The following is a 27,950-nucleotide window of genomic DNA, read 5'->3' as shown; positions in this document are numbered from 1 at the left end:
ATGTCTGACGTTTCTGGCCTTGGCCGAAAGGCGGCGCGTACCGCAGGCCTCATCTGGCCGCTGCCTCAGAGTCACAAGGTCGGATCCGGCGTGCTCTTCCTGGACGCGGGCACCTTTTATTTCACATTCTCAGCGTCAGTGTCGTCAACGTCGACGGACCCTTCGCCGACGGACCCTTCGCCGACTTCGGTGACAGCGACAGCAACACCACGGCCAGGCGCACACTCGCCCTGTCCGCTGGTGGAGCGAGCGATGCGGCGTTATCGCGAACGCTGGCTGTTCGGCGACTGCGCCCCCCGGCACTCGAGCGAGGCCGACGTCGCAAGAGCTCGGGCTCAGGCGAAGCTGCGCTGGGATCGGAGCAGGCACGGCGACGACGCATCTCTCTGGGGCACGCTCATGCAGGCACTGATCGTCAACCTCAGGGGCCCTTGCGAAGACAGCCCACACGAAAACATGGATGAAAGCTGTGAGCATTTTCGATGTTCGCTCGATTTACGGAAGGCAATTTACAGAGCCTCTTACAAGAATGGTCGGTTAGGACTGACATTGCCTGAACTAAGACCCTTTAGCAGCCCGAAATTCGCAACTACACAGGACGCAAAAGAAAAACAAACAAACGAACAAACTTGTTTATAGCTTTCACACTACCTTTGTTCGTGTCTTTGTCAAAGTCGTGTCTTTGTCAAAGTCGTGTCCTTGTCCAATATCTGTTTAGCTGAGCTTCCCGTGTAGAGGGTGTGGCCTTGCTGCTACCCACTTGTCGAAAGCGTTCGCCAAATACATCGTTGAAATATAAAAATCAAACCTCCATGCCTTCGCAACAGAACAGCCGGAACAGCCCGCGCTTCGTTCGCCATATCATCAGCATTCGCCTCCCGGGGCTCAGCACGTGCACCGCTTCTAGAGCACTGCAGCATGTTGCGCGTGTTGCTGCTCTATTTTGGTTAACAATTTTTTTGCGCCAGCGGACGAGGACAGAAGGGACGCGTTGACAACGCAATGCGCTAACTTCAACAAATCACCCAGTTTCGAACAGTTTCGAAAAACGGGACCTGGCAAAAAGCGATTTTACTCTTGCAAGATAAAACTCAGAGTTCTGAAGGTTGACGACCCGTTTTGGGGGGAATAGTTCACAGGAAGTGGTAGATTTCCTGAAAGAAAAATCAGACAAGTTTTTCTGCATGTTCTATTGACATAAAGGACTTGTATTTCTGCTTGCCTCATTATTGAACTACTAGTTTGCATAGAAGAGTGCATTAATGACCTTGGAGCAGTTGCGTTACAAAACTCATCTAGGTTATCCGTCAAGGGCCTTTTAGATTTGCTTCGCTTTTATCTTAACTCTACTTATGCAGAATGAAATGATGGTGTATTTACTCAGAAGCTAGGTGTCTGCATTGGTTCATGTAATTGGCACCTACACTTAAAGACATTTTTAGCCCGTGATAACAAAAGCTTCTCAGATGCATTGAGTGATTTCAGCGTTTTTACACTGTTATGATGTGTGCATGACTATTTATCTTGTTTTAACCTGTACGCAGATTCTACAGTGGATAAACTTTTCAAAGTTTTTAATGAACCCCTTGATCCACTAACACTGACGGTTGAATCTCCCGCCGAATGGGCACTGCGGTTTTTAGATATCCACCTTCGGACCAACGCACGTGCTGGATATATAGACCTAGCTAATAAGCCATACCTAATGTACAACTCCGCCTATTCAAAACTTGTTAAAAGGAACATTGCTAACCTATGTCGTGGAAATGCTCGCAAGAAGGTCGTGCGATGGCGGGATTTACACAAGCTTGATCAATCGGAACGGTTGTCCACAGCAGGGTTTCCGAAGTCCTTGCAGGTTTCCGTAGCCGAGGGTTTGCTGAAACGTTGTCGTGCAGAAAACAGCACTCGGGGCACAGCAAGCGAACAGACGCAAAACAAACTAAGGGTAGTGGTTGTGCCGTGCGCACATAGGATGGCACGCTGTCTTAAAAATTGCTAGTCGCGTGAACACAAAAGTTTTTATTTTGAGCTACAGAAAAACTTAGCAGTGTGTGTCCGTTGACAGACCCGTGTCGCAGATCAGTGGTTGGATGTTCGAAGAGACATCGAAATCTCTTTGTGGATTGTGAAGAATCAGTGGAATACGAGCTGCCGCTGTCCTGTGGTAAAAAGTACATAAGACAGAGAGGACGGTGCCCTAATGATCGCTTAAGAAAGCGTAGTTTAAATGTGAAAAATCATGACGGCCATCTGTCTGTTCACTTTCATGAATGCAGCTGCACTCCTTTCTTTGGTAATTGTGTGGTTCTGGTCATACACAGAGATAGAGATGTGCACAAAATTATTGAGGCACAGGCTATCAATCGTAGTAATCGAAGTTGTGTATGCACTCCGTCTATAGAACTGTTAAAGAAACGGCCTCTTTGGAAAGCGCAGTTTGACGAATTGATAAGGTGTGGCGCTACTGTGCATAGTGTGTAAAGGTATTTCTTTCAGGGAATAAATTGTTAAAGTTAGCGCAATGTGTTGTACACGTCTTCCTTTTCTCCTCGTCTGCTGGCACTAAAATGTTATCCAAGTTAACGCTTCTATAGTTGCAGCTTTTATAGCCCCGGGAAATCGGCGCGTACATTTACTTACGTTCTCGCCTGGCTTTGTCGCCGTAGCCGATCCATGGGCGTGGGCGAACACCCTCGGTCCTTTGTCACGAGTGCTGATAAGAAAAGTTTTGACAGGGTTTGCGCAATAGAGTTGCACAGGGAAGCCTCCCATTTCATTTCCACTTCATTCCGGAGAGTGGAAACCTGTGTTAACTACACCCTTTTAACTCTTTGGAATGGTGAGAGTTACATCATTCCTACTCCTGGAGTGGCGGAACTGGTCCAATCCGTTGCACCAATTCCAGCGAATGAAACGCTTTCTCTATAATCGTTTACTACGTGCCCTGGCGCGCCCACCTATAAAAAAAAGGAATAAAACCCCAAACAGCAAACCGCATACGATCTCACCTCCCTCCGGTTATTTGAATTCGCATTTGTTTCTTGCAACTATATAAAATCTCAAGATACTGCAGGGACAAAAGGTAATGAGTGCCTCACAGAGGACCCAGATCCTGCCCAGTAGAAGTAGTGCAGCGCACATAAGAAGTGTACATTTACCGCAAACAATTTTTATAATAGAACAAAGAATTGTACTTGGTTTCTAAGTCCACAGCACAAATGTATCGCTAGTTTAGGTAATTGTATTGTCGCGCTTATGCGCAACGTTGCAAGAGCAACAGTAATTACTTGGAATATTCACAACAAAAAAAGGCAGCAGATGTGTGCGACCTTGGAGAATTACAACGCGATTTCCAGTGTAGCTGTCTCTTTCGAGCAGTTGCAATGAATGTTTCATTTTATTGTAACTACACCGCCTAACTTATGAAGGTTACCGTATATTTATGACTGTTCTGTCTTTTTAGTAAGGTATTTCAGTAAGGCATTAGTAAGGCGTTTTAGTAAGGCACTCGAGAGATTAGTTCATTTTAAATTGATTCAGAAACTGAATAGATAATAATCTTCCTAAGATTATAGTTTCTTGGATGGCAGCTTATCTTTCGGATCGCGCGCAGTTTTTCTCAATAGAAGGTAACAACTCCAGCTCTCTTCCCGTAACATCCGGCGTACCCTAGGGTAGCGCCCTGAGGCCATTGCTGTTTCTACTCTACATAAGTTATACATTGCCGCCGTTGTTACACCAGGCACACAAATTAGATTGTTTGGGGACGACTGTGTCTTATTGCGGGAAATATCTTCAGTACATGACCAGACCGGACTTGATCTAAGCTTACACAATATACAAGAATGGGGCGATAAGTCAAGCATGGCCTTGAGCAAAGACAAAACAGACTGCCTTCATTTTACTCGCAAGAAAAGCGCTTTAAAATATTAATGCACGTCGGTCGCTTCACCGTTAAAGGAAGTAGAAAATTATAAATACCTAGGCATGACACTTTCTAATAACGTTTTCTGGAATTTATATATTAGTAATATTTGTTCTACATTCCGTAAGCTTTGCTTCTTGAAACACAAACTGAGAAATTCAGCTGCCAGCATTACATTATTGAGAGGCTGGGTCAAATAAATAAATCAGAGGCTGGGTCAAACCAGCCTCTGCAAAGGGCGACACCGTGCGGAACAAGTATAACGGGCCACCCTTTGGAATACGCGACCACTGGGCACGGTGGCACCGAAAAATTGCGGTCCAACCCTCTGCTTTTCTTTGTGCAGGTGAGAAAGGATTACGGCAAGTGTTACCGTTCAAGCGATCCTTTTCTACTAGTGCTGCCGTGCCCATGGCTGTGTTGCTTGCTTGATGTTTTTTGCCTCCGGAAGTTATTGCTTTTAGGAGGGGACATTGAAACTAACCCCGGGCTCGAAGTTGCTCAAATCTTGAAACAACCTAAGGAAATTGCAACTGATATTAAGGATATCAAAGAAAACCGCCTGGTTGAAATTGAAAAAAAGGTTGACGCTTTATCGAAACTTGAAGACAAGGTCACTTTATGCCAAAACCGGCTTTTACATTATAACGAAGTTGTTCTGACCCTTGAAAAGAAAATAGACGCATTTGAGAAGCACAGTAGACGACCTCATTTGATTATTTTTGGCCTAACAGAACCAGAGAGTGAAAACGGCGAATCACTGGAAACAGTCGTAAAACAGTCGTATCTTCCAAGAACTTCTCAAACTGAACCCGATAGCTATTGAACGAATACATAGATTAGGTCGTCCGTCCACGAAAAAGAAACGACCTGTAATCCTGAGATTGTTCGATACAAGGCCGTTATTTTGTAGCGATGCCTTATGCCTTATTCTATGCTATTCTTATCATCTACCACACACGGTCACCTGATCCTGTTGATAATGTGGGCAGATCGTCGCTGTGACCACTGGCCAAGCGCGAAAAGCCTGAAAAAGCATAGAATCGGAAAAGGCATCGCTACAAAATACCAGCCCAAGAGACAAAGCGTTCCACAAATTGAAGAACACTACTATATCAATAAGTGAAGACTATTCGCGAAAAGTTCGAGAAGTTAGAAGGAAGCTGTGGGCAAGTGCGAAAGAAAACCGCGAGAAGGGTGATAAAGTTTCCTTAGCTTTTGACAAATTATACATCAATAGTACAGCTTATATTTGGAGCGAGGAAAAAAATGAAAGAATTCCTGTTAAAAGATACGACGCAGAAAAACCATACCGCCCAACGACCCGCCGTCACGCGCAAGAGCAGAAATAGGCACGAGAGTCGCCGATGGTCCAGACAATGTTTCAGAACTTTCATGTTTAGAAATCTTCCAACCTGCCATCCATAGCAATTCAGTTTCAGCCAAGTACAAACGTCTGCGTATCGTGAATATTAATGCTCGTAGCGTGGTGAACAAGACAGATTCCCTAGAAATTCACTTGGTACAACACGATCCGCACATCGCAGTCATAATGGAAACCTGGTTGCGCAGCGACATAACAAATGAACTTGTTTTTTCACCCAATTACAAAGTATTTCGTAAGGATAGACTGCGCAGAGGCGGAGGTATAGACGTTCTAGTTAAAGATCAAATCGGAGCCACGCTTATCGGTGATACTCTCGAACTAGAGTACCTATGCGTTAGGTTATCGTGCTGGGGTAAATCCTTTGTGCTGTTCGCATTTTATAGACAACCTGATGCTACACCAGACTACTTGAATAAACTTAGAGCACATGTCTCTCTACCAAAATAAGAAAATTTGTTTGAGCGGCGATCTTAACTTGCCTGGTGTGAATTGGGAGCTCCTCCAAGCAAACAATAAGGCTGATGCAAATGCTAACATTATTTTTGACATTATGCTAACACATGATCTTATTCAAGTGGTTAATGAACCCACGCGTGTGCAAGGGTCATCACGTTCCATATTAGATGTTATTTTTTTAAACCGAACCTTTTCCGAGCATACCGTGTCAATCGAAGATGGCTTATCTGACCATTACCTTATTGCACTTTCCTTGCCCATTGTCAAAACTACCGTTCCTAAAACTGCCCATACCAAATCTTTTAAAGATTACACCAAAGCGGATGACGCCAGCATAGTTGACTACATGGAAACTTGTTTTACGCGCTTTGCAGATAGTGGTAGTGATGTGTCTACACTTTGGACCGCGTTTACTACAATGTGCAGGCATTGCATAGATACATTCATACCCACTAAAACTAAGAAAGTAAATAAAAGTACGCCTTGGATGACGCGTGGAGTAGTACAACTAAAGCACAAAGTCAAACGAATAAAAAAGTAGCATCCACGCACGGTCGCTATCACGGAACTCCAAAAAAAGCTGTCATGCGCCGTGCGCGATTCAAAAAATTTTTATTTTTCCAAAACATTGCCCAACCTTATAAAAAACGCACCGGATAAGGTTTGGGGATACGTTCGCAATAGCAAGAACAATATTACGGAAATTGCAGTTAATAGAACCATTCTTAACGACCTGAATGCAATCGCACAACATTTTAGCACTTATTTTCATAGCATATTCTCCCGTGCACGATCAGGCCCATCTTTGAGTTCTGCAGTGTTTGAAGAGCATGAGGCAAACTTTATATCTTACCATGACATTGTCTCTATGTTACTCAATTTAAAAACCAAAGCAACTCCTGGCCCTGACAACCTCCCGAATATGTTTCTTAGGCGATACGCCGAAACTGTTGCCAAGTTCTTAGTGGTATTATTCAGAGTATCTTTGTTATGCGCGAAAGTGCCCGAAGACTGGAAGATGGCTCGAGTTGTTCCGGTCTTTAGAAAAGCTGATCGATTATTACTCGAGAATTACCGCCCCATATCATTAACGTCATCGTGCTGCAAACTTTTCGAGCACATAATCGCAACTCGCATTAATGAATTCTTAGATGAACACTCCATACTAACAAGTGCTCAACATGGCTTCAGAAAAGGTTATTCCACTACCAAACAATTAGTAAGAACAATTGATTCAATTGCCAAAACTTTGGACGCCAACGGTCAAATTGATGCAGTGTTTTTCAGTAAAGCATTCGATAGCGTAATTCACAAAAAGCTAATTCTAAAATTAAGCAACATTACCCTGCGGACATCATATATTACCTGGATTACAGACTATCTGGATAATCGCCAACAGTATGTTTCAGTTGACGATCACAACTCGGGATATCTACCAGTCACTTCAGGTGTTCCCTGGGGCAGTGTCCTGGGTCCATTGCTCTTTCTTTTATTTATTAATGACACTGTTACCGTCATCAAACCTGGAACACAAATAAGGCTGTTTGCAGATGACTGCGTTGTATTTCGTACTATTAAGTCCGTGGATGATCGGAAGGAAGCTGACTCCAGCTTGAATAATATATTTTTGTGGTGCGATGAATGGGGCATGGCTGCAAAGATAGATAAAATTGTCTCTCTTCGCATAACGCATAAGAATAATCCCCTGTAGTACGCTTATCAAATGGGATTTGTTCCATTGAAGCAAGTTGAGAGTTACAGGTACCTTGGTTCACTATTAAATTTTCTTAGAACCTTCACATTGACAACACATGTTCTTCTGCCTTTCGAAAGCTAACCTTTCTGCGACACAAACTAAGAAATGCCCCCTCCAACGTTAAGCTACTCACATACCTAACCTATATCCGGCCAAAAGAATATGCTTGCGTTGCATGGGATCCCTATACTAAAGTCAATGTTAACAAGCTTGAGAGAATACAGAGAAAATCTGTTCGTTTTATTTATTCCAAGTTCAAAAGTTCGGATTCGCCGTCAGAGTTGATGTTGGCTAACGACATTCCTTCTCTTGAACAGAGAAGACAGAAACACAGGCTAGATTTCTTACATAATCTAATTAATCATAAATTGGCTCTGGACCCTTCACTATACGTAAGTCATCTCTCCACAAGGTATACACGACACCACCGTCCGGATACACTGACACCTATCTATGCTGGGACAGACAGCTATAGGTTCTCCTTCTTTCCCCGGACTATGTCGGAATGGAATTCGCTGCCCGCCCCTTACAACATGTGCCTGTGTTTTATGTAAGTTTTTATTGTCTTTTTTGTTTTTGCATAGAATGTGTTCTCCTTGCTGTTGAATGAGCAAAGCAAGTCCTCGACTCTCGAACTCCCTTGCCTTTGATGTGCAATTCCCTCGCGTTTGATGTGCAATTCCCTTGCCTTTCTTTCTACATCGTTCTGTTTGCACCATGGATTGATTTAGGCATTGCGTTTTCATCTTTGGTGAGCAATATGTGTTTCTGTGAGCAATATACCCTTGTAAAGTCTATATATTTTATGAATGTATACGAACGTATCTTGTATATGCCTTGTACATAATGTCTGCCCGTCCTGCAAGGACGACAATGTGGCCTGCAGTATGTACTAAATAAAAAATAAATTAAGTTATTTGACTTCCATCAGACGTAAGCTAGAGTACGCTTCCATTACATGGGATCCATACGCTAAACAGGTACCTAGGTCAACTAATCACGGAGAACCTTGACCATGAGAAGAAAATTCACAGAAGAATAAAAATGGGTTGGATCGGATACGGCAGACATCATGAGCTCCTGACTGGAAGCTTACCGTCATCATTAAAAAGGAAAGTATACAATCAGTGCATTTTGCCTGTGCTTACATATGGGGCAGCGACTTGGACCCTGACAAAGAAGCTTGGGAACAAGTTAAGGACCGCGGAAAGAGCGATGGAACCAAGAATGCTAGGCATAACTTCGAGAGACAGAAAGAGAGCGGTTTGGATCAGAGAGCAAACAGGTGTAGACGATATTCTAATTGACATTAATAAAAAAACATGGAGCTTGGCAGGTCAGGTAATGCGCCGGGTATGATAACCGTTGGATAATTAGGGTTACAGAATTGATACCAACAGAAGGGAAACGCAGTCGAGGACGGCAGAAGACTAGGTGGAGCGATGAAATTAGGAAATTCGCAGGCGCTAGTTGGAATCTGTTGGCGCAGGACAGGGGTAATTGGAGATCGCAGGGAGAGGCCTTCGTCCTGCAGTGGACATATAAAATAGGCTGATGATGATGATGACGATGATGATGATGATACGCTAACCATAACATTAAAATCATAAAGAGAATTCATACAAAGCCTGCTCGTTTCATTTATTCTAAGTTTAAACGCACCGATTCCCCCATGATGCCAAACGACATTACCTTCCTCGAGACACAGAGGCAGGTACTTGGCCTGAATTTCCTACAGCAACTAATTAAGCGTGAATTACGCTTAGACCCCTAGGCACACGTGACCCCTTTGTCCACAAGGCGCACACGTCATGATCACGCATATGCATGAACCTCTAATTTCGCCAGGACAAATACATACAAATTTTTTTTCTTCCCCCAAACAGTGTCTCAGTGGAACTCCCTGCCCACGATGTATTAGAACTCTCCTAATGATGTGCGTTACTCATATGTTCTCTGTTATGCAAATCTATTTGCATTTATTGTATAGTGTCTATATTTCTATATTTGCGTTTTCTTGTTTTGCTTGCCTTGGTTCTTATATGCCTCGTACGCTTGAGTGCCCTTCCTGGTCTGCACTATGTTATCAATCAAAATAAATAAAATAAAATAAAAAATTGCCTTGTTTGGAGCGCTTCTTGTTGGGAATTTTTAAAAAGCCAGTAGTTCATCAACACACATCCTACTCCGCCATACCATTTACCATGGTGTCCTCCACTCCTCCCCATTCCCCAGTTAATTTCTGCTTGATTTGATATCGGTTGATATTACAGTTTTCCCGGGGCAGTGGAGTAAATTCTCTTGTTCGCACAACGCATTGATAAAACTCCGAATTGCTTGCATGCGCAATTTACTGTAAATGTCATTAATAGTCACATGTCCTTGAAGTTTACCTGCATGTTGCCTGTAATGTGCCCTCTACTTTTACGAAGTATCAACAAAATATCTTGTATAGTTCTCCGAGAACATACAAACCAAGTCGGAACATGTTATGACACCTGAAGATAGGGAAAGGAAAACGACGGCTCAGTAATAATTTGCAACGCTGCTAACCGGACCAGGAACGAAAAAATTTTGTCGTACGTTGCGTTTACCATGTCTTCCCTACCCCTTCCACAAAATATAAACATGTAACTTATCGCTATGCCGGGGCACTGGGAAGCATAGCTGATAGCGGCCATATGACATGCTCTAACACTTGTATAAGAGATTTTTGACAAAGACTGTGTTTGATCTAACCGTATTTAACTTCGCACATAGAGTTTCCATAGCGTACCACCAATTTTTCCTAAATGTGGTCGAGGTGGCTTTTATATGTAGCTCTACCAGGGCAGCGGGCTCAATACTTCCCCGCTCGTCAGGCACGCTCATAACAATCTAGAGTGCTTGCATGCACATTTTATTGCGAAAGCTCGAATTGCCCATCTGTCTTGAACTTCACCTACACGTCACCCATTATCTTGTCCTTACAGTCACCGGACATAACGAATCTGCCTCCTTCAGTGAGGACACCAGGGGAAACTAATATATCACGCATGAAAAAGAGAAAAAAAACATGAGGCTTCAATAATTATTCGTAACGATTCTAAACATCCCCGAAATGTTAAATCTACGTGACACATTGCACTTACAATGCAGCTTATTCCTTCAAAGTACGATATACCTGAAACGCACAGTTGGGACATTGGGAAACCTAGCTAATAGCAGCAACGTGACACTTCCGAGCACCGGCTTACATTTTTTTGACGCTGTCTTTGATCAACACGCGTTTACCATGGCACATAAACTTGGCGTATTGTTGTCCTTATGTTCGGAAAATATGACCTCAGTTGTAGTTGGTTATGCCAGCGCAGCCGTGTAAGTATTGCGCCACACGTAAAACAGACTAATATCGCTATGGACCACTTGCATACATATTCTACTGGAAAAAGAGTATTGCCTACATATTGGCCATACCATGCCCCTAATTTTTCCCAGATATAAACAAGATGCCTTGTTTATCTCCCAAAGGACACCGGAGAATGAAACTACGAATCTCGTATGATGCACGAAAACACATGCAAATCGGAGGTTTAGTAGGCTAATCTGCAACATTTAAAGCAAGAAAGTGAAAGTTTCGCAAAGCATTGCGTTTAACGTTCTCTCTAATGTCACGTAATTTCGACCGTCTCTCATGCTGTTGTTTTAGGAGTCTGGGAAACATTTCGTTGAGCGGCAGTATGAGCAACTATCTACAAAGGCTGTGATGAATCTACACAGAATAAACACATATCGCTCGTCAGTCAGAACATTCATCCGTCCTTCGAATAAATATAAACACCGTGCCCCGCATTTAGATATATATTACCGAGGATACCGAGGCAAAACAACTAAATGGTGCTTATAATGCATAAAAATAGATAAAAAGTTACGTTTCAGTAAATGTTCTCAAAGGACATAAGCAACATACACTGTGCAGATTTTCGGTACACGTCACCAAGAAGTGGCCCCAAATTTTTCAAAATACGAACTACCTGCTGTTTTGCTCCTGCCGGGAAACAAGTAATAGCCTTGCTCTTATTTATAGACAGCCTGAAAACGAAATCATCAATATCAGAAGTGACACATGCCTTTAGAAAAAATTCGAGTCAGTGTTCTATTCGTATTGAGATGGCTCTGCACGTTCGACAAAGGTCATTTTCATGAGCATATCTACGATAACTCCTGATTACGCAATAAAATTAGACAGTTACACCTGCAAGAGGTTTCATTTGATTTTTGATGCTGATAAGATACTGAGACTGCAACGCTATGTAGGCTATCGCTGGAGAGAGATTAAATAGTTCCAGCAGTTGATAATCCGACGATTTGATGCCGTAAGGCGCAACAGTCGTTGGGCGCGGCTGATTATATTTTATCCTGACCTCCGACTTGGCCGCAGATTAAATGTAGGAAGCTAATCGTGTTTTTGAATGCGGATGTAGTGGTCCCAAAAACCTGGGCACGATGCAAGTTGCGGAAGCTGACATTTGTTAGGGCGGGTACTGCCTTGCGCTAGGCGTTCTCTACAACGCGAGCATGTAAGGCGAATCCCTCGCTTCGTCCGGTACAGGGCGTCCCAAGAAGGCACAAAAGGCAATCTCCGATGTCCAAGCAGGGGATGCGTAGCAAGAAAAGCATTACTTATGTGGTCACTCTATTCGGAAAGAAAAGTTAGCTTCAGCTGCAGTTTTGTTGGGCTTTTCAGCATGTAGCCGAAAGCGCCCGCCTGCAGCAGTGAAGGGGGGGGGGGGGGGGGGGACAAATGACATACTCGGCCTCCGCCATCTTCTTACTGTGTATGTCAGCATGTATGTATGTAATATATATGTTTTCTTGTTTCACGTTTGCTGGCATATTAATTAACTGGTACCATTTTACAACGCACCTCAGACTGTCGGATATGCCGGCTTTTAAATACTTCACAGTAGGCGAAAAAATATGACGCGCTTTCCAAACGACGGAATCTCGGGATGGAGCCCGGAATCTCGAGCTACATCCAGCTTTTAAATTAATATGCTTCATTGCGTAAGAATTAGGTCTCCTGCATAAAAAAAAAAAAAAAGATATGGGCGCTGAAGAGTGGTACAACATTTTATCGCTGGCTTGAGGGCGCTTGTCTCAAACTTATGCGTCCAATTTATATTGTCATGAATTCACTAAAAAGTTAAGGAAGCTCAGCAGTGTTCATCAAAGCAGTTTCTGGAAAACAACGGAAGAGGTGCGACAACGTTGGTGGACGTTGCTGCTGTACTTATTCGCAGAAGCGCGCCAGCGATAGAGATGGGTCGATGGCCCGAGCGCTCTACTCAAAAGCTTTCGCACTTTCGCTGCCTGACAGCACAGCGTGATGTAGAAACGCATGTGCATTCATTTTGGATACTTTTCTTGGGTATCTAATTACATTAGGCTTCTTAGTTTTAGACTTTGTATCGAGACCCGGATTTAGGTGGGCCTAGCCGCAGTTGTCAGTGTTGCTGGTGTTATTGCGCTGTGCTTTCAGCCAGAGCGCCTGTGAACTCTAAAGTCCTCGAGGTGCATGCGTCCGAAGCAGAAAATCCGTGTGAGAATTAAGCAGTGTACAGAGCGCTAGCGAAAGAGCAAACGCGCAACGTCCTATCGCGCGGAACCTAGATGCGTTCATGCTGCGGAGGGCAAAAGAAGCAGCGCACGGAACCAAATCCTGTCACTGGAGTTATCGATCACGTATTTCCTCTATTTTAATAGGACATGCTTGTGCTGCCTAACGCACAATTTCAAACAGCAGGCTCGAAGCGAGCCTCCGCTGCGAAGGGAAAAGCCACACTTCTTATTGCTCATGCAGCTGTCAGCCTCGAACAACTGCTTCGATCTTTCTCGTGCGGCGCGTTTGCTTGTGGACGCATCGTACCTGGGGCATTGTGCTGAAAGGCAAGGTTGGTTTAGAGGCTTGGCGCCAAAATTCCGGAGCGATTGAGCAATTTTTCGGGGCACTTCGCTCATTTTCGGAGCACACGCTACCGAGGAAAGAGGCTCGGCGGGTAAATTTCAGTTTCAAATCAATATGCTTCGTCAAAATGCCGTCCGGACCAGTAGTCGAAGGTGCAAAAACCCGCTGGCCTGGCTTCCTTTATTAGTGGCAGCACAGAGAAGTTTGGTGTTTGTTAATCGCTGGATGATCAAGGCGACTGTTGCCAAATAGCCGCACGGTACCGATCGCGGAGCCTCACAGTGTGCAGCTAGCTGGAAATTGCGCGGTAATGAACATGGCGGACGTGGCCAGTGTTGCCAGATGACTATGTATCTGAATATTTTCTATTAGGTAGGTAATACGCAAAGCGTTTATCGAACCATCCGGACTGTAAAACGCGATTTGAGCAACGAAGACTGTAAATTTGAGCAACAACAAAGCAGCGTATTATTTTTAGTTGTTGATGATGTAAAAGGAACAAAAGGTATGCCTCTCTATATCAAGATTTGAGTGGCGCCGAATAGAGTAGCGCTTCAGAATTACTTTTACTGCCGGAGGTCAAGTATTGTGCACCGAAACATAAGCATCTATACTCTATCTCACAGGTCATTTGCCCCACTGCCGAAGGTACGAGGCGTACACAGGCAATATCCTTGCGCAGCAGAATACAGTTTTGAGCGTAACTTTCTGATTAGTTGCAGGATTAGTTTTGTTTCTTCTCGATACAATATATATTACAGCGAGACGTGTCATTTTAGGGCATTTGCGCATGAACGTCGTACACCGCGAAACCAGCAGGCACTGAGCAGACGACGCGGCGCGGATGAACGCATCTCAAGGGGCATTATGCTTTCTTATTCGCTAAGGAGTCTTGCAGCTTCCGCAGGGCTACAAACTACTTTTGAGAGTTATTATAATTAAGCGTTTTCAGTCCAAACCTTTCCTAATGCAACCACTGCGGCCATGAATTGAACCCGCGGCCTTGTGCTCTATAGCACAACGTCGTAGCCATCGCGCCATTTCTGTGCGTCACTTGCAAACCTGTCATAACTTGCAGACCACCTAGTACTCTCACGTTCGCAACCGTCGGTACTGACCTCCCGCTCTGCATGGGGCCTTATGCGCGGCCTGGAGTCCTTCAGTCAACTCGTGCGCCGGTACAACGCCACACATGTGAGTTCCTCATACTTCGGTTATGGTACTGCAGTAATGTAAAGTGCTAAAATTGCTGACTCCTTCAAATAAGTTGCTAACCATAACTTCCAAATCCCGTCAGATTTTTCAACATGACTCGGACATCTGTCAATTTACGACGAATGCTCCGATATGCATAAAAATCGGCAGTGAGAATGTTGTCCACTTTCTCTGACAATGTCAGCCACCATGCCGCCCTTGTCCGTTGATTACCGTTTCAGTTTGCTCTTCCCCCATTAGCCAATTCTCTTCATGCCATCCCATCTCCTAAATTCGCGTTCGTGGTTTCTTCAGAGAGCAGGTATTGCAGCTGTTACGGAATACTTTGATGGTGCTTTTCTTTCACAGTCTAAATGTGCAGCTCCACTTCTTTGGAAACGTTTTGCAGTGCGTCGCTACGCGACTCCCTTTTCAATCGGGAAGACCAGCGCCCATAGACATACATTCCGCAGAGACACAGACAGCAGGCAGATGCAGGCGATTTCCACTTTCGTCATATATCACATACCTCATATTTTCGTTAACCAGTGTCATAGGCTGGCCAGGCGCACCGCTGTTCTAGCCTTGAGACGTAGTGGATAATCTACACGAGCGTATGCACTCGCCATTGTTTTCGCTACCAACGCCACAGGTCACGCCTCTATAAATACGAGCTACTTTTGAGCATCAAGGAACGAAGAGGGAGTATTACGCCATGCCGCTAGCGCCGAATTGCCAACCTTCTCTGACAGCATACCTCCGAATTTTTTCCTTCCTTCTGGGTGCATGCGCGACGACTTTTTGCAAAGAGGCCTTCCATACGATTGCCGAACCTATAATGGTAGTGTTTCGTCAATGGTAGCTCTTAGTCACGTGGGCGTCACTGTCAGCTTGCGTCTGTCTCCATTCTGCTCTCTACAACTTTCCGGGCAGCTGGATGTTTCCCCTTGCCTATCACTAACGTCCACGTCCTCTGCTATAGCGAACTCCTAGATAGGAAGTTATACGGGGTAGGATTCCTAAACATAGGGACGTACCGGGCAACACTGGCGAATTCTACCGCATTAATGAGAGGGTAGCAATGGTCGCATTAAAACTTAATAAGAGGTATAGATTAAAGGTGGTACAAGCCTACGCTCCAACATCCAGTCACGATGATGATGAAGTAGGTCAGTTTTATGAAGATGATGAATTAGCGATTAGAAAAGTGCAACCTGAGTATACCGTAGTAATGGGCGACTTCAATGCAAAAGTGGGGGAAAAGCAAGTTTGTGAACAAGCACTTGGCAACTACGGCATCGTTTCTAGGAACGCTAGAGGAGAGATGTTGGAAGAATTTACGAAAAGAAATAAGCTACGAATTATGAACACCTTTTTCAGAAAGCATACCAGTGGACCTGGTAAAGCCCTAATGGTCAAACAAGGAATAAAATCGATTTCGTATTTCCACCGATCCCAGCATAGTGGAGGATGTAGAAGTGATACGTAAGGTAAAGTGCAGTGATCATAGGTTGGTGAGGTCTAGGATTGACTTGAATTTGAAGAGAGAGAGGCTAAAATTGGTGAAGAAGAAACACGTCAACCTAGACGCAGTAAGGATAAAAGCAGACCCATTCAGGCTGGTACTTGCAAACAAATACACAGTCTTAGAGGAGCGAGATGTAGATGACAAAGATGTAATGAAGAAAATCGTAACTAGGCTTTGAAAGTAGTGATGAACAGGTTACAGAGACTCCTTCTATAACTTTCGACAAAGTTAGGAAGGCCTTAGAAGACATGAAACGAGGAAAGGCGGCAAGAGAAGATGGAATAACAGTCGATTTAATCAAAGATGGAGGAGACATCATGCTTGAAAAGCTTGCGGCTCTTTACACGAAATGTCTCACGAATTTAAGGGTCCCAGAGAACTGGAAGAATGTCAACTTTATGCTAATCCACAAAAAAGGAGACATTAAATAATTGAAAATTATAGGCCCATTAGTTTACTTCCAGTATTCTATAAAATGTTCACAAAGATAATTTCAAATAGAATAAGAACAGCACTTCAGTCAACGAAGAGATCACGCTGGCTTCAGGAAGGCATACTGTACAATGGATCAGGTCAATGTAATAAATCAGGTAATCGAGGCATCTGCAGAGCACAATCAAGCTCCCAACATGGCTTTCATAGATTACGAAAAGGCATTTGATTCAGTAGAGATACCAGCAGCCATAGAGGCACTACGTAATCAAGGAGCAGAGGAGGCTTACATAAATATCTTGGAAAATAACTACATAGATTCGACAGCTACCCTAATTCTCCACAAGTAGGAAGATGCCTATAAAGAAAGGGGTCAGACAAGGAGTCAGACAATAAAGAAACGGGTCAGACAATCTCTCCAATCTTATTCACTGCGTGCATGAAAGAAGTATTGAAGCTATTAAATTGGGACGGCTTAGGGGTAAGGATTAACGGCGAATATCTCAGCAACCATCGGTTTGCAGGTGACATTGTCCTAATCAGCAACACTGAGGACGAGTAACAACAAATGATTGAGGACCTTAACAGTGTGAGTGTAAGAGTGGGCTTGAAGATCAATATGCAGAAAAGAAAGGTAATGATCAATAGCCTGGTAAGTGAACAATTGTTCAGGATCGCCAGTCAGCCTCTAGAGTCTATGAAGGAATACGTTTACCTAGGACAATTACTCACAAGGGACGCTGATCATCGGAAGGCAATTTACAGATGAATAAAATTGAGTTGTAACGCATACGGCAGACATACTCAGATCGTTACTGGAAGCTTACCATTACCACTAAAAAGAAAGGTGTACAATCACTGTATTCTACCGGTGCTAACATATGATGCAGAAAGTTAGAGACTTACAAAGAAGCTCGAAAACAAGTTAAGTAACGCACAAAGGGCGATGGAACGAAGACGTAGGCGTAACGTTAAGAGACAGGAAGAGAGCGGTGTGGATCAGAGAGCAAATGGGTCTAGCCGATATTCTAATCGACATTAAGAGAAAGAAGTGGAGCTGTGCAGGAGCTGTAATGCGTAGAATAGTTAACCGGAGCACCATTATACGGTTACAGAATGGGTGCCAGGATAAGGGAAATGCAGTCGAGGGCAGCAAAAGACTAAGTGGGATAATGAAATTAGGAAGCTTGCAGACGCAAGTTTGAATCGGTTCGCGCAGCATAGGGGTAATTGGAGATCGGTAATTGGTAATTGGATAAATGCTGATTTAATTTAGCGCTTCGTATATTACCGCTTATCTTTAAATAGGTGGCTCTAAAGTGATTAACGCGACAAGAGCTCTGGGTGAAGTTGGTGAAGTTATGTGAGAGTCTGCAGGTGAAGTGATCAAGTGTGGCCGTTGTCCTTCTCCACGTGTAGGGGTTAGCGGACGTTGCATGTGCGCATGACTGATCGTGTTGCCCAGTAGCTATGTGGAAGTTGATGTGGCTTGAGTTGATGCCGTTGCCGCTTTACCAGTTCTTGGGTAGCGCCTTTGCTCGTAGTTGATCGCGTTTGCCAGGAACTTTGTGTAAGTAATTTATGCAGATGTCGCCGCCGCTATCACAGTGCTTTAACTATAGGTGACCACGCTGCCTCTAGAAGTGCGTACGAGTGCGAGAAGCTTCACCGGTTTCTGTGTAACGATCGTGGAGATCTCGAAATTTAACTAGAAAATCAACCAGTATCAACTCAAGTATGCGTTTTGTGGTTGCGCGAACTTATGCGCGGCCGAGCCGCAAAATGACAAAGGTCCGTTAAATGATATTGGTTCCATGAAGTCAGCTTTGCCGCGATACAGTAAGTTATGCGACGACACTTAGGCAATGTAATGCGTTGAAGTATATCGGACACCGTTACTATGGCGATTTAGCTCCTTGTTTTGGGGCCATACCCGTGTGCTTTCAGAAGGTGCGAACAAAGATAAATAACGGTCGGAGAGCATGGCACGAACCTTGCCGGTGCATCACTTCAAAGAAAAAGAAAAGCGATAGAGTATGTGATGCCAAAAGGAAGCCTTGACTGATTGAGTATGACGAAAGCAGTTTCAAGCATATGCCAAGCTCCTGCCGTATTTATGATTGTTTAAAGTAAATACACGTGTTGTGCTGCAACTGCTGTCCCAATTGTGAGGTAAATTATTGATGTAGCTTTAATTACACGTGGCAAATATATAATTTGTGCTGTACGGTGTTGGTGTTGTTTATATACTCATTTTAATGTTGTAATGTGTACATTGGCCAGAAGGGTGCATGCATCCTCCTTATGGAACACGGTAACTCCTAGAAAGGTGAACCACCTGTCGAGCCATTGTCATTCTTGTGGTTGTCCACCGGATTTCACAAATATCGTCATGATACACAAAGATCATCGTGCAGAAAGAGTAGCTGAGTCTTATCATATACAGATGCATGCACAGGAGTATGCGAGTCAAACATCTACAGAAGTACTCTCCCATTTAGAAATAAGCCAAGTACAACCGTAGTGAATAAAATGACAACTTATATATCATTTCAATCTCTAGGAGCTTAGTGAGCTGGAGATTTTTGTGAATTCACACTCAAAATCAAGATCTTAAAGGTGACACATATTTAAACAGGTCTCTGCTCCAAGTGGTGATACCAAGTGTGGGCTAATGTTATAAAACGTGCTGTACCGCTAGTCTCCCAAGCTGAAGCTGCTGTTCAGTTGCAATTAGAAATCATTCCATTTTGTCTAGGAGTGCACTTGAACAAAAGGCAGACAAAAATTACTCTGACATTGAAAATGCACTAGAAGCTCCAACAAAGCAGCTGATGGCCTGCGTTCTGGGTGTAGGTGTGCACAGCTTGCAATTACTCATTGATACTACTTAAAATATTTTACATATTTCAGTTATTTCTTCGTGTCATGTGAAAAATACTGATGTATTATACACCCTTTCCACAGTTAAATGCTCCAACCCAGGGCAGCATAGGTATATTCTTGTTGTCTGACTTCTTCCTAGAAATCTACCTCTCTAAAAAAATCTCCAGAGGAACTTAACCTCAACCTCTCTTGAGAAGACCATCACACCGGTCTTTGAACATGATATGGCAACTATTTACATAGCTCTTTGCTATGTAATGAGAAGACCATCACACTGGTCTTTAAACATTATATGGCCGCTATTTACACAGCTCGTTGCTATGTAATGTTATGTACTTCAGCACTCTACAAAGTTTAGGAAAATGTAACAATGGTAACATATGACAGGTGTGGCGGTATGACAGATATGGCAGTATGGCAGTAGACGTAACGCAACCTGCCATGGTTGCTTAGTGGTTATGGTGTCGGGCTGCTGCACGAGGTCACGGTATTGAATCCCGGCCATGGCGGCTGCATTTAGATTGGGGCGAAATACGAACACACCCGTGTACTTAGAATTATGTGCACGTTAAAGAACCTCAGGTAGTCCAGATCTCCAAAGTCCTCCACTACAGTGTGCCTCATAATTGTATCGTGGTTTTGGCCCGTAAAACACCATAACTTAAATAATTTAGACGTAACGCATCAAGCAGGCCACAGCCTCAACCTTTCTTTACACGTATATAGAGTGGAAATGTAAATTACACTGTAAGTGGGCACGGAATACGGAACACCTCACAGTGCGAGCGGTACCGAAAGGTAAACTCTATGCAAACAGACGGATGTGACATTATAGGATGTAACTTCATGGGTGAACGTTGACGTTTTGTACCCGGTCGCAGCAGGCACGGCCTTTTCCCGTGATCCTTCTTTTACACTTTTTACAACTGGGCTTGAAAAAGATCTCGTGACCTTCCTTCTAGCCTTTTTCCTTTCTTCGGGCCTTTGTGTGCTCTAGCAGAGCTTTTGATTGAGATAGCTTGTCAGACATACTAGCAGTGGTGTTCTTGTGGAAAGAAAAAGACGAGGACAAATGATACGAGGTTATGTCTACAGGACTATGAAGCCCACCCTGACGCTGAGTGTTCTTTAGTACTGGCTTTTCTTGCGTCGTAATGCGTTGTGTGTGTTTTTTTCTTACAAGCTTTGTCTTGGTCAGCGCCGAGAATCAGTAAAGTTAACGAATAGGGCTAATTATTAATAAACTATAGAGTTTTACGTGCCAGAACCACGATCTGATTATGAAGCACGCCGTAGTGGGGCACTCCGGACACTTTCACCACTTGGGGTCCTTTAAGGTGCACCTAAATCTAAGCACCCACGTATGTTTTTGCATTTCGCCCCCATCGAAATGCGGCCCCCGTGGCCGGGATTCGATCCAGCGACCTCGTGCTTAGCAGCCCAACACCATAGTTATTAACCAACCGCAGCGGGTATAGCGCTGATTGCTTCGGGCTTAGAGGAGACGTTCATAAATCGGAACGATTAAACATGCCGACAGGAACAGCAAGAACATGGCAGCCGTCTCATGTAAAGATTAACGATTGAAGATGACTTCGTCGTTGGCTTCATGGTTACCACGGCGGTGGAAACTGTGCTTCCATGTACTTGCAGTTCTGGGTCAATGAAAGCGAGGTGGTGGACGCTCCCAGATTCTCGCACCGTGGTCTACTCCTGAACACCGGCAGCCATTTTCTTCCCGTCGCTACCATCGTCGAAGCACTGGCGAGTGCCCTTTTTATGTCATACGCGCTTGTGCGCATGGTCATTTGCAGCTATGGTCGATTTTAAGTCAGGAATACTTGACGAGTTCTTCCGAAAAAGCATAGTGCGAATGCCATGTACCCCTCCGCGCGTCAAGAAACAGCGACTTTGCAGAATCTACCAGGTGAAGACAGGAAACCACCCGTTTAGCGGTACCACACTCGCCAGCATCCTAAATCGCCAAGTGAGGGAATAAACAATGCTTACCACTGAAGCAGGTTTGTTTGTAAAGGCACTATTAGAAAGAAATTACCATTTATTTATTTATTTATTTATTTATTTATTTATTTATTTATTTATTTATATATGTGATAGGTTATTATTTGCCAACTCCCGCAATTCCAAGTTTGTAGGTTTCCGCAACTGCCGGGAAATCGCGCTGCGGAAGTTCTATGGATCCGTTGATTCCTTCACACTGGGCAGGTTCGCAGAGAAGGGTGAGAAGTTTCACCGCAAGGAATCTTACAGGCGAACTTGGAGACATTGGCTGAAAAGACAAGGGAGGAGGCAGGACAGTGGGATAAGGCGGTTTGTTGGCGCATGCATACATCTTCCCTCTGAAAGGCACTTGCCGCTTTATTCTTGAAGTGTCACTCAAGGTGCGGTCGGACCACTGATCAAACTTGTTCAAATTCTGTGAAATCTATATCGCAGCATATATTTAGTCTTGTTCATAAAAAAAAAAAAGCTGAAAGCTGTCAAGAGTTCGACTGGCACACAGAAGTTCCAGGCTTTATAAATATTCAACTAGCAAAAGTACCGAGGCTTTGTTCACTTTCCCGGCCATCCCGATTCGACAGAAACGTACATTCATTGACTTGGCGGTACTCTGCTATGCCTGAAATGTGTGAACGCAACGTTATGCCGGGGCACTCCAACATGTTCGTTTAGGTATGAGACTGAGCTATGGAAGTTTCTTAAGCGCCATTTCTTGCGCTGCATTTCGTCGGAGACCGCACGCCGGTTGTCGCAGTGCTCCATTTTCATTTCGCGTACAGGACGCCATGGCATCTAACAAGATGAACGTGCTTCACTGGCGGATCGTGGATGAATATTCTTTTCCTTTCGTCAGCCAAGCGTTCCCGGACCTCAGCTTGAAGGTGGGTCAGGCCGATACTGCAGAACCTTAATACCGTTTGCTGCACATTCTAACCTTTTGCTTTGATGTAGCGCTTCTTTCCCCAAGGAATGATGTAGGAATAGCAACGACAAGGCATCGATACGTGCGGCGGACACATAGGGCGAACTGTTAAGGAGTAGAACTGCTTTAATATATGGTTAGATTCTACTTTCCATAATTTAGGCCGCACAAAAGTTGTAATTCATCAAACGTGGTATTCACGACTACCTTGTGACTGCGGCTATAAGAGCATCGACCAACTCCGTAGTTTGTTTGAAATAAAAAAAGACGTTTAAACGTCGCGGGTGCTGAAAAAACCGAGAGATTGCATTTACACGGCACATTCCGTCTCTTCTTAATGAGTATGAATACGACTGACTGCGTGAAAAAGGGTGATTTAATCGTTTTCAAAGCATGTTTTTCGCATTGTTTCGCCTTCCGTGTGCCTTGAAACAAAGGTTACAGGCTTTAACACATGTTAAATGGTAGTTTAATGGGAATAGAAGGTATGAACCAAATAATGCACTGAGCACGTCAAATCATTGGCATGATTATCCTATTTCTTCCTAATATTGCCGTAATATTATTACACCAATACGTCAAATTCCACTGTAGTTTCTTCCATTTGCTGTTGGCGTTGGCTTTCTAATTGGTCATTCATTGTTACTTCATTTATCAATATCACTGATAGCAGTTTGGACTATTAAATGAGCACTCTAATGTTTCTGGGCCCTCGTTTTGTGAGAAAGCTATATGCAATCTTTAGAGTACAGCCATAAGCAATATGAAAACGGGCACAGAATTTACTTTTAAGGGAAGACTACTCGTGATGTGCGCATTGTAATCTTACTTGTTCTTATGTGACAAATAGATTTTTCCTCGAACATCGAGTCATATTCATCACTTTTATGCGAGACACGTCTATTTAGCCAATGGGACACCTGGAAAGTAATTTGGTCGTTTCTCTTTATACTACTTGAAGGTTAACATGTGCTTAAGGCTGGGGGCGTGTCCAAGACGGCACATTGTAACTGGCGTGACGACTGCTCGGTTACACAAAGGAAGCTTCATTATATGCTGCGATAACTTCTAAATGAAGTAGCGTACTTTGTTTTAATGCGAAGCATTCTTGGCGTGTTCAGTCCAGTTTTTGTAACACCTATCCGGTGACTATCTGGCGACAATTTTGGGCATTACATTGTGCCGGTCGTCGTGCATATATTGCAGTACAAAAATTTAGGCCTAACCCGAGGGTCACTGGGTGTCTGTCGCTCTACGACGAACCTCCCCGACGCCAACTTTCTGTATGGCACAACTAGGCTGGGAATCGAGCCTGCTCAAGTTACGCCCCTCCACGCGTAGTTCTCCTCGCGTCGAAGCTCTCTCTCGGCGAAAAGGTGTTTGTCACTGGCGGCTGGGAAAATGCAGAAGATAGAGAAGGCACACGATTGAGCGGCTGGTTCTGTTCAGACGGGACATTACCTTGGCATTCGGCGCGTGGCTTCGAAGCAGCGTGGGAGTCTACGCCGCGTTGCCGCCGGGCTCGTTGCAGTTCCTACGAGGGATATACAGTGTCAGTGTGACACACCAACGTCGCTATCCGCATTAAGCAGCCCGAATATAGTGCAGTCTAAAATGTGCGTCGATCCTGAAGATGACTGACTATGTGTCCCTGGGGCCACTGGTTACGTGTAGTTTTTCAGTCAACTTGTCCGACAGCATAATAAAACATACAATACCATGCTCTGCACGCTGCATTAGTTTAGAACGGTTCGGGAAAATATTAACATTTCGCTGCGGAAGAAATCTGTAAAATATAAGAACCCTTTTCTGCCACACTCTCAATACCTGGCATACTTATATGGCAATTGAAGTTGAGCCTGCTAATATATTTATTTACTGAAAATCGGTGCATTCCTTACTAAGATTTAGATATTTGCTTTCTCTAATGCTAGGAAAACCTTTTCATCGTCCTCAATTTTATATTCTTTGGTTAAACCAATTTCAGGTAGTAATTACAGTAAAAGCCCGTAATTGCATTATCTGCTAAATAGTACGAAAGGTATATTTAGCTGTCAATTATAAATCATTATATCTGTACTGGTATAGGAGGTGCAGCGAACGCTAAGTGCGAAGTCAGAAATTTAAGGTCATAAGGTGTTTTGATAGGTAATGAACGAGCATATAAAGCATGTAATGGATAGAGGGCCCGTCAGTCCAGTCTATTCTTAGTGCTCATATACATTGTACTTTACCTATTTGAATAATGTATCAATATTCCATCATATTACCTTGCTAGTTTTTATGTTGTGATTGAGCACGTTGTCATTAATCAACTCCCGCCCATGAAAACAAAAGCAGAGAAAGCGGTAGTAGAGAGTAGAGTAGTAGATTTAACTGAGAACTGTTCACTGCAAGCAAAATTAACTAAAATATGAAAGATTTTTCAGTGAATCAATCGGCACGCCTCTTCCAACAACTCTGCACGCTAGCAATTAATTACTCACCAAAACACACTGAAACCTATAAAAGGCTAAACCAGCGTAGCCTAAACATTTTCCTCTGTCTCCATAATACTGCTGCCCCTTTGTTTGGCCGTGATAGATACTTGTTCTTTAAAAGCTTTTTCTTTATTTCGATTCACCGCCCACTCAGGGGGCGTACAACCCGGAGACACTGGTGTACCAGCCTTCGGACGTTGACCGGGTCATCAACGAGGCCAGGGACCGAGGGATCCGGATAGTGCCCGAGCTGGGCAACCCCGGCAAGTATTGTCTGGATGCTTATCTGAATGCTTAACGTGAGTTTTCTTATTACCTGAGAGAAATAATATCTCCGAGCTGCATTGCTTTCTCTCAGTAATTAATTTAGTTGCGTGACTACCTTGTTCGTGTGCTTGTTCAATATAAGAGTCACATGTGCAGCCCGAACGGTCATTGAAGCATATCGCCAGCGAGCACAATGCATAAGAAGCACTGCGCCTCTGGGCCTAAGCCGAAGCCACTGAGCCTCTAAGTAGCCCGTATGAGCCTCTCTCGGTATGACAGTACTAGCAGCGATGTCCAAACGGGAGGCAATTATTATGGCTAAGCTCTAAGAACGGCTAAACCACTGAATCAAGAAAGGAACAGTTGCACGAAGGAATGGGAGAACGTGCCATAGAACAACATATAGTGCACATTTCATGCCATTAACGTATTCATCGTAGGTTAAGCGTAACGTTAAATAACTTTTAAATGAACAAGCACATTTCTCATGAAAGCAATTCGCAGTTGTGCTAAAACGTACCTGAAAAGTGCCGCAACTCGGACGGGTTGGTATACTCTCGTTTCGAGTGTGAAACAACAGTTAAAAATACGAGGAGAAAGAAAAAATGGACGTGACACGCGCTGACAAAGCGCATGTGACCCTACCTTTTCTTTGTCCTCCTATTTTCGAGGGCTGTTCTACATTCCAAATATTACTCTTGTAAACAGTCAATGCATATGAATACTCTGGGGCGCACACATGTGTATTCGCATAATCTGTTTAAAGCGAAGCTTCCTCTTTGCCTTTTTCTATGACACTGCGGTACGGATAATGTGTCTTTCCTGCAACGGACTTATAGCAGTGGTGGACATTTGTAAATACGTGGGGTCACTGAAACCCTATAATTTACGCCAAGAATGGTTAGCCGGCTTTTAATTAATTAGGCGCACAGGTTGCATTGTGGAATGGAAGTCAGCCAGTGCTCTAAACTTGCACTTATAAGGAGTTTTGTGTCAAGTCCCAGAGCCGAGATATGTTGTAAACCTGTGCAGAAATGCACTGGCGTTCCTCCTGCTAAAAATTTGCGAAAAAGCTTTCTTGTGGCAATGCTGAACGAAGCTGCGTGGAATATTAACACATTTTGGGATAGAGTTGCAGGATGACCATCTCTAATCTGATCTTATAGTTCAAGATACCTAGCAAGTGGAGATGCCTAGGTCATTGGCTTGTTCCATATTCGTATTTACAGCATGTTTAAAATAAAATTTCAAATCATGGTAACAAATTTACGGAGTGCTTTAGTAATTATCATACACTTACTGAGGCTCGCTACTGCTAGTAATGCGTCTACGAAATTAGAACACTTGAACCTCTGCACGGTGCTTTCCTTCAAAAAAATCTGTCTTCTGATTAATTGTGGTGTCTTTGTTACAGGCTGCCGAAGCCATTAGGGTGTAATAATTTTATTGTGTATATTTCAGAGACACATGAACGAAAAATCTAGAAGGCCAACTCCCCGCCGGCTTCCGAGGAATCGAAAATGAATCTTATTCTATTCCTCTGATATCAGCGGATGTTAAAGCAAGTGCGAAAGACCATGGTCAATGGGAAGCGGCACCACTATGGCAGTAATGTTCTCTAGCGGAAACGAATCAACTACACAGCCAGATCGCGTGACCTAGTCAGCTGAAAATTATTGCCGCCTGTTGCGCGGTAGCAGATGCTACTTTTGCCAAAGCACCAGTTTTTATTAAGTTCTGTGAACTTTCAAAATCAGCGGACCTGGAGATATCATTGCTCCTTGGTTTTGTATACTACCTATTTTGTGCATAAATATTCTTAGCAACTAAGATACACGTGTTCGAAAAGGAAAAATTGTCATCCAGCCAGGAGTACGGCGAATCTTCAAATAAAACCCACACAAATTTCCCAGACAAGAAGCTTCGCCGTTGAAGAAAAATTGAAGTGGGATGCTACGGAACTGATTATTAATTAGCTTTAAGTATAGTATGTGGCTGGCAGTGACAGGGGCAGGTCGAAACGACGTCGACCTAACCAGACAAGCACGACAGTCCTAGGGCGCCTGTTAAGACCAATATGTTGAAAAAGAAGCTAGTTAAGTGTTCGGAACGTGGTTACAGCGTGGTACAAAGACGAATGTTTAAAACGTCATCCGACTCTTGGCCAATCCCCTATAAGGGGCATACATATGCACGATCAGTAAAATAAACCAAGATAGAATGCACAGGAAGGGCATGGGTCTTCTAATTCCAGTAACTAATAGCCCAACTTTGAGCAATGTAAATCACAGCGTCAAGAGGGAGAAGATGATAACGATATGCTTTAACCGAAGGGGTGAGGCATGCGAAGAGTCTGCGCGTGCATTCATTCCTGAGTGAACGGGCACCATTTTGTTGGGAAAACTGTGCATGCATACAATGCGGCTCTGAACCCTCTTGTTTCTTTATTTCTTGTTCGCTTCGCCCTCATAGGTCGCACGAAGTCGTGGGGCAGGGCGTTCCCTCACCTGCTGGCCAACTGTGAGGAGGAAGAAAGCAGCGGAAGCGTGGGCTCGCTCAACCCGACACAGAATGCTACGTTCGAGTTCCTGGATAGGCTTTTGGCAGAAGTGGCACGCCTGTTCCCCGATGACTACCTGCACCTGGGCGGCGACGAGCTAGGCCTCGACTGCTGGTACGCTTGCGAAGGCTAATCTATACCGTATTCACACCGTGATAGTCGCTTGAAGCATTTCCATCGCTTAG

The 27,950-nt window shown here is 43.9% G+C and overlaps 1 protein-coding gene across 1 annotated transcript; it reads left to right on the top strand.

The window, feature by feature from the left end:
* LOC126532472 (beta-hexosaminidase subunit beta-like) lies at positions 1-27,898 on the top strand. Its single transcript, XM_050180153.3, has 6 exons — positions 1-469; positions 14,553-14,668; positions 21,168-21,278; positions 22,316-22,417; positions 25,093-25,201; positions 27,678-27,898. Exons 1-6 carry the CDS (start codon positions 1-3, stop codon positions 27,896-27,898), a joined length of 1,128 nt encoding a protein of 375 aa, XP_050036110.2.
* The last annotated feature ends 52 nt before the right edge of the window (positions 27,899-27,950 follow it).

This window comes from Dermacentor andersoni, chromosome 4 (genome assembly GCF_023375885.2).
Source record: "Dermacentor andersoni chromosome 4, qqDerAnde1_hic_scaffold, whole genome shotgun sequence".
Taxonomy (NCBI): Eukaryota; Metazoa; Arthropoda; class Arachnida; order Ixodida; family Ixodidae; genus Dermacentor; species Dermacentor andersoni.
Note: the sequence above shows the minus strand (reverse complement) of the source record. Positions and strands in the feature narration are given on the sequence as shown.

Bases quoted from the DNA above. Each gene is read 5' to 3' on its own strand.
- LOC126532472 (XM_050180153.3), top strand. From the start codon at position 1: ATGTCTGACGTTTCTGGCCTTGGCCGAAAGGCGGCGCGTACCGCAGGC. The intron at 470-14,552 runs GTGAGCATTTTC...CATAACTTGCAG, and splicing joins CGAAAACATGGATGAAAGCT to ACCACCTAGTACTCTCACGT. The intron at 22,418-25,092 runs GTGGGTCAGGCC...CCGCCCACTCAG, and splicing joins TCCCGGACCTCAGCTTGAAG to GGGGCGTACAACCCGGAGAC.